This window comes from Oncorhynchus masou, unplaced genomic scaffold (genome assembly GCF_036934945.1).
Source record: "Oncorhynchus masou masou isolate Uvic2021 unplaced genomic scaffold, UVic_Omas_1.1 unplaced_scaffold_7306, whole genome shotgun sequence".
Taxonomy (NCBI): domain Eukaryota; kingdom Metazoa; phylum Chordata; class Actinopteri; order Salmoniformes; family Salmonidae; genus Oncorhynchus; species Oncorhynchus masou.
This window is the reverse complement of record NW_027013759.1, coordinates 7,433-15,277: the sequence shown is the minus strand read 5'-3', so window position 1 is coordinate 15,277 and position 7,845 is coordinate 7,433. Positions and strand designations below refer to the sequence as shown.

Below are 7,845 nucleotides of genomic sequence, written 5' to 3'. Positions count from 1 at the left end.
TTGTCTCCATTGAGGACCACCACTCTTCTATAAGATGGTACAAGAATACAAGTCCCAAATATGTAAATTATATTGCCTGAGCAAAAAAAAATATTATCTTATAATATATGGTCATGTGTCAGTGTCAGCGATGCTTCTATTATAATACAATTCTGTAAAATTATACTGATGCTAAATTCACTGATAAAGTAACAAGGTCAGAGGTTATATACTTAATGTTTTTATGGCCGTGTCATTCAGATGTTCAACGATAACTATAGATAAAGCCAAGACCATCTTCATGACGCTGAGGTCCTCATGGAGAAGAGAAATTGTGGGTAGTAGCATAAAGATCTCTGGTGACTTGATGACAGCTGCTGAACTGCAAATATTGTCCACCAGTGGCTCAATATTTATCTATATAGAAAATTAACAGAGAAATTAGGAGAGTAACATTTAGTTCTGTTCTAAAATATATATTCATTTAACATATGGGTTTAAAGAGTAAGTTGATCTTAACTGATTTCCTAATCCAAGGTATGTTCAGTAGCTGGTCGAAAACCTGGCTAGCAGCTTCTAGGTCCACTGTCAAAGCGCCGGCTGCTTGTGGAATCTCACTGGTCATAAGAAACCGAGGGCATAGCATTAGCAAGAACACAACATAGTTCTAACAGTACACATCACGGGACGGAACCAAAATCATTTTCCAATCGTTTCGCTCTGAACAGAACCATTCTTTTTTTTGTTCCATTCCTGTTCTGACCAGCAAATGATGCAATGATGTTGCAAATGATGCAAATGATGTTCTGAACCGGTTTGAACCCCCAAAAAGTCACGGTTTATATCGTTCCTTTCTTTTTTTATACTTTGTTTTTATTGTAGGAACACAAAGAAAGTACAGATAAAGTCAAATAAAAGATCAACAAAAAAGATCTGGCAGTTACAGTGCACGTCATACCTTCATCATCATATCATCATATTAGTTACATTGACATCTTTGAATTAGACCTTTGAATTAAATTTGCAGCATACTGCAGTTATACTGCATTCTAATTATAGTTATACTACAGTGTTATACTGCACTCTGACCGCAATCTTTTTTCATAAGAGATAGGCTCTTTGTAGCGTGTTTTCCCCATGCTTTTAAAATTAACGGTTCTGTTCTGAAACAGTATAGATCACCTTTGTTCTCAGTTCTAGTTCTGTTCCTCGAAACAAAAAAATGATGTTCCCTAAACCAGTTCCAACCCCTGGTTAGGGCTGTAACAGTACACCTTTTCATACTGAACCGTTCGGTACGGGACCTCGGTTCAGTCCACACTGTGAACCCGAATTATAACATTAAAGAAATAACACTAGGCCTATAGGTTATGTAGCGTTGCATGCCATTACCTCGCCCCTACAAAAAATATTGCAGTCAGAGTGAAGTATAACTGCAGTATGCTGCAAATACTGCATCCAAAATAACACCACTATGACAAGCTAGACGTTAGTCTACTAGCTAAATGGCTGGCTATCTTAGCCAGTTTGATGCAGTCAAGACAGATACTACGTAATTATATTGGATGATAAATAACCTAGCTATGACAAGCTAGAAGCTCGTCTACTAGAGCAAGTTGACTCGGTTGGTTGCTGCCTCTCCCTGCCTCCTCCTTTCTCTCGTTTCACTTACTCGCAGAACACACACCGCAAGGCCCTTCCTCCGTCTGCTCTCCCTCATAAGGCCACTCCGTCGCCTACCCTCCCTCGCACTGTATCAGCTCTGGTTAATAAAATAGCTTACAAATGGACTTTTCTGCTGCTTCCCTCACTCTGGTCCGACAACGTCGTCCTTTGGTCCGTTTGGAACAGGTCTCTATATTGAAAATGTATTTATGCATATTTCTCCAGGTGGGAAAGCTCCAGATCCATATCGGAATGGATCCAACTTTTTAGACCTCTACTTGAGACCCAACATAACAAGCTCTGTCAGAACAGAATGAAACTGGACTTGGGCAACAAATAGAATGATTTTTAATTTAGTGTATTTTCAAAAATAAACCCAAAAAATTTTTTCCGCTGTACCTTAAACGAAACTGAACTGTGACCCCAAAACCACAATGCATATCAAACTGTGGGTTTGGTGAACCATTACACCCATACCCCTGGTACACATACCGTTTTCATTTCAAACTATCCAAACCTTCCATTTTAAAATAGCTTACCTGGCTTTGGTGAAACTGGCCACCAGACTTGAACATGTTGAGAACATCAAGGATATTTCTCTGTTGGAACAAATGTGGACATATTTGATGTTTCAGTACAATTATACAAAAATAAATACAACTGAAGGGTGCAGTGACATACCCGATGGGTTGGACATAATACTTTTTTTACGATAATTGATGAGAAGAGTTATCAACTGGAAATCAGCCAATCCTCCGTCATTCACACAATTATAAAAATGGAAAGAGCATGGGCGACGGAGAGAAACAAATTGGTGCAGTTTGATAAGGGCACTGGAGATAGGGGTGGGGGCTAGCGGGTCTGGGCAGGTGTAATGTAGTGAGGTTTGTATGATGTAATCGTTTGCATGAATATGTTTGGTACAGATTCTAAAATATAAAATAAAATCGTATAAAAAAATAAATACTAAAATACAACCAAACCATAAATGTTTGTTTATTTCATTTTGAGTGAGCTAGAAAATAAATAAAAACGAACAAAAACCTTTGCGCCTCTGCATTTCCTTGCTCCATCGACAGCCATTTTTGCAGCTTGGCTTTATCTAACCTCCCGATTGGCTGTTCTCTTTCAGAACTCTACAAAGGCAGATAAAGCAATATAATAAATGTGAATATCTCAAACATTAATTAGCTGCTTCAGACATTTAGAATGTTCCAGGCTCCCTTTTACTGAGGTATAAAACGTCAGAAACATTACCTCAGCAGTGTAAATGAAGTTTGAATTCCATCCCACTGATATCTTCATGTCTGGAAAAAAAAAATGTACAGAAGAGGTTGTAGGGACATAAAATCTCGTAATGTGTTCTTACTCAGTCACACAAACACTACATAGTCAGTATGTAACTGCATAATAGCATTGAATAGAATCAAATACAAAATAGAATAGAAGAGAAAAGAATAGAATACACATTGTATCTGGTACCGTTGTGTATGACTGTTGCTGCCCCACCAGAAGCCCTTTTCAGCAGCACTGAGGTGGGTCGCAAGCTGCCGGCTGTGTTGCCTGTCCCTAGCTGACCTTTGACCCCACTGCCAAAGGCCCAGAGTTGACCTGAGGACCCCAGCACTAGGGTATGATGGCTGGCAGTTACAGTAAGACAAAAACACAGTCAGACTGAGAATGTTCAAGATTGTTTTCCTATCTGTTTATTATATGTGTATATATGTGTATAAGTAGCATTATGCTGTTGGTTATTACCTGCCACATGCTATCTGTGAGGCCAGTCCATCCATACCCTCTACCAGTTTGGGTAGGAGTTCGTTAGCTGATGCGTTGTGCCCAAGCTGGCCTCGGCTTCCCTCTCCAAAGGTGAACACCTGTCCACCCTAAAGACCACAAAGAACCAGAACCAGTTGTTGACATGTCAAGGCCCAGAGTTGTTCCTGTTCTAGTCAGGTCAGGGCCCTAATCACTTCTTAAAGAGACAGTGTAATAGTATTGAAGGGTCGATCTTTACTCTGGTAGGCCTGAGGCTTGATCTGTAATAACATCCATTATCAGGACATATTCTGTATAACCTGTGACTTTCTATTCTGTAATAAACCGTAACTTCTCATTTAGTACTTTCTATTCTGTAATAAACTGTAACTTCTAATTTAGTATGAGACTGTATTCATGCACTCAGATAACAACTTGTATGGTTCATTGTGTATCCAGACACTTGATCATTTGTTTTTCACCTCTGTTCAAGGTAATTTTATATAACTGGCTTTATTTACCAATATGTGATGAATTGTATCTTCGAGAGGCTGCTGACTTTGTGTGCAGAACTATCTCCCAGTGGGCCCACTGTTTAGGACATTAAATACTTTTTATGAACTAATGAACTGCCGTAGTATTTGTCTCCTTTCACACCAACATCTCCCTTAGGACCTTCATTAAAAATACAGTAATAGTATAATACCAAGGTGAGAACAGCAGTGTCCCTCTCCACAGTAATAGTATGATACCTTGGTGAGAACAACAGTGTCCCTCTCCACAGTAATAGTATGATACCTTGGTGAGAACAGCAGTGTCCCTCTCCACAGTAATAGTATGATACCTTGGTGAGAACAGCAGTGTCCCTCTCCACAGTAATAGTATGATACCTTGGTGAGGTGAGAACAACAGTGTCCCTCTCCACAGTAATAGTATGATACCTTGGTGAGAACAACAGTGTCCCTCTCCACAGTAATAGTATGATACCTTGGTGAGAACAACAGTGTCCCTCTCCACAGTAATAGTATGATACCTTGGTGAGAACAACAGTGTCCCTCTCCACAGTAATAGTATGATACCTTGGTGAGAACAACAGTGTCCCTCTCCACAGTAATAGTATGATACCTTGGTGAGAACAACAGTGTCCCTAATAGTATCCACAGTAATAGTATGATACCTTGGTGAGAACAGCAGTGTCCCTCTCCACAGTAATAGTATGATACCTTGGTGAGAACAACAGTGTCCCTCTCCACAGTAATAGTATGATACCTTGGTGAGAACAACAGTGTCCCTCTCCACAGTAATAGTATGATACCTTGGTGAGAACAACAGTGTCCCTCTCCACAGTAATAGTATGATACCTTGGTGAGAACAGCAGTGTCCCTCTCCACAGTAATAGTATGATACCTTGGTGAGAACAGCAGTGTCCCTCTCCACAGTAATAGTATGATACCTTGGTGAGAACAGCAGTGTCCCTCTCCACAGTAATAGTATGATACCTTGGTGAGAACAGCAGTGTCCCTCTCCACAGTAATAGTATGATACCTTGGTGAGAACAGCAGTGTCCCTCTCCACAGTAATAGTATGATACCTTGGTGAGAACAGCAGTGTCCCTCTCCACAGTAATAGTATGATACCTTGGTGAGAACAACAGTGTCCCTCTCCACAGTAATAGTATGATACCTTGGTGAGAACAGCAGTGTCCCTCTCCACAGTAATAGTATGATACCTTGGTGAGAACAACAGTGTCCCTCTCCACAGTAATAGTATGATACCTTGGTGAGAACAGCAGTGTCCCTCTCCACAGTAATAGTATGATACCTTGGTGAGAACAGCAGAATGTGCCTCTCCACAGCTGATGAAGGAAACCCCCAAGACTCTGAGAGCAGGCACAGAACAGATGTTGAACCGGCCTGTCAGGGGGAACAAGCATCATACAAGCATCATACAATATTCCCACTCTATATAATACATCTGAAAAATGACTTAGTGGTTATAACAAAGAAATCCAAGTTCAAATGAGAAAATGCTGGTGGAAAGGCCTGATTAGCTTTTTATACAAGTAGCGTACGAAGAGAGAGTGTGCCATAGTACCTTTCTCATCCACACGGTTGAGTCCCAGCTGCCCAGCCCTGTTCGCCCCACAGCAGTAGACCAGGCCTGGGAGGGTGAGGGCCAGAGTGTGGGTTCCTCCGGCTGCTACCTGGGTCACTGGGACCCCTGTGAGGGGGCGCACCAGGGCAGGTATGGGCTGCAGAGGGACTCCCTTCCCCAGACCCAGCTGTCCATGGCTGTTCAGACCCCATGAGAACACCTGTCCTCCTGTAGAAGACAAAGAAATGACATATTACATTACAATTACATCACAACAATTACAGAGTTACATTCTTTCCTAATAAATATCATCTCACTGTCCTTTTGATGTTCACTCTTAGAAAAAATAGTTCCAAAAGGGTTCTTCGGCTGTCCTCATAGGATAAACCTTTTAGGTTCCAGGTAGAACCCTTTTTGGCTCCAGGTAGAACCCTTTTGGTTTTCATGTAGAAGCCTCTGAAAAAAGGGTTCTACGTGGAACCAAAAGGGTTCTCCAACGGGTTCTCGTATGGGGACTCCTGAATAACCCTTTTAGGTTTAAGACAGCATATTTTTTTCTAAGTGTAGTCTAACTGATGCATGTGGTTATCATAGTTTAGATGGAATGTAGCCTGTGTGAGAGACATCAGTAGGTACAGTACATTATACCTTTAGTCAGGGCCAAAGAATGGGAATTTCCACAAGCAACCTGTATCACTGTTATCGGCAAGGGCGAAGGTATTGGAACTGGTCTGTGAAAAAAAAGGAGACATCCAGTACATATTGTCTTTGTTAGTGATCAGTGGAATCCAAGAGGGCTCTCATTACTTGACAATGTAAATCATGGATGATATTTAACTATCAATATCTATTTCAAGTTTAAGTTGAGGTTTCCTTGCCTTGGCCTGGGGACTTTGGAGACAGTAGTAAGGGCGATGCCCAGCTGTCCCTCACCCCCTGCCCCCAGGAGTAGACCTGTCCTGATGCGCACACAGCTACAGAGTGGTCCTGACCACAAGCCACAGAAACCACTGCCCCCAGACCCTCCACTGGGGCTGAAACGGGTAGAACACAGGCACACACACAGGTCTACATCTGTTGTATTCGGTGCATGTGACAAATACAATTTGATTTGATTAGACAACGTTTTATTTGGAAGTCCTGTCTTGTCCTGGAAAAGGTTAAATGCTAGAACATTGATAAGATGTAATTTAATGCATGAAGGAGTTAATCGTCAATTTATCTGAGTCATCTTGAGGATGACGTCAAGTTCGATCCTCGTGTGTATTTTATAGGAACATTTCTTTTGGGAGAAACGAAACTGGAACCAAACCATGAGCGCCTATTGTGCAGTAATTTTATTGAGGGGTGTCAGTTTCTAAAAGTTGTCGTTAAACGCAGCAGAAAGGAAACATTATATAATCTGACATTATGAACAATATCACTAAAATATTTGGGGGTAGTGATGAAAAATAATAAACGCATTCAGAGTCAAACAAACGTACTTTTCCAGTAGCACTTTTTTCAAATTAGCCTACATAAGAATTTGATTATAATCTGCATTTATTCTGCAAATTCTGACTACATATTCCGATAGCATTCATTGATGTCTTACCTGGTAGTTTTGAATTTATGTTCCTCTGTCTGCCAAGTTGTCCCTTTGAGTTGCGCCCACATGATAGAATCCTGCCATCTACGGTGAGAAATAAAGTGTGTTGCTCCCCACAAGCAATTTCTGTGACTTTATCAGAGAATATATTCCCTGCTATAGGAAGATACACATTCTCAAAGTTTAGACCAAACTGTCCACTCGAACCGTCTCCCCAGCAGAACATGATGATGTGAAGGTGATGCCTAACGTTACATTACTAATGACACAGTCCAACCTACGCGCGCGCTATGTGCTTGTGGTTATCATTAGCCATCGGCGATCATATCAGCTAGATTGTTTTATGTAAAAAATGTTTTGGACCCCACCTGTTTTGAGGCTCACCTGTTTAGCTTAAAACAATTTTTTTTAAATAATATATAAATAATATATATATATATATATAGAGAGAGAGAGAGAGAGCTGCCTCACTCAATGAAGCAAAAAAGAGACCATGTTTGTATGCGGCTTTACAAAAAAATCAAAAATCAAAATTATTGTGTATGTGACACATACTGATGCCATAATAATGATGCCATAATAACATATATATATATATATTCTTTGCATGTTATTATGGCATCAGTATGTGTCACATATCAGTTTGCAAACGATGTAAAAAAAATGTTTTTTTGTTTGTTTGTAAAGCGCATACAAACATGGTCTCTTTTTTGCTTCCTTGAGTGAGGCAGCTCCAAAATGCTTTCTGTGGTGGGGGGCAG

General features: G+C 40.6%; 1 protein-coding gene across 1 annotated transcript; it reads right to left on the bottom strand.

Annotated features, from left to right (window-relative positions):
• Positions 1 to 4: 4 nt before the first annotated feature.
• On the bottom strand, positions 5 to 7,234 carry LOC135537240 (probable E3 ubiquitin-protein ligase HERC6; the record flags this gene model as incomplete). The annotated part of the gene is made up of 13 exons (XM_064963423.1): positions 7,091 to 7,234; positions 6,375 to 6,530; positions 6,145 to 6,227; positions 5,497 to 5,724; positions 5,224 to 5,315; positions 3,403 to 3,530; positions 3,127 to 3,284; positions 2,902 to 2,951; positions 2,689 to 2,780; positions 2,184 to 2,243; positions 500 to 596; positions 213 to 396; positions 5 to 27 (listed from the first exon to the last, which is right to left on the bottom strand). Coding segments are annotated over exons 1-13 (1,413 nt in total), but the record flags the coding sequence as incomplete, so codon positions are not given.
• Between the last annotated feature and the right edge of the window lie 611 nt (positions 7,235 to 7,845).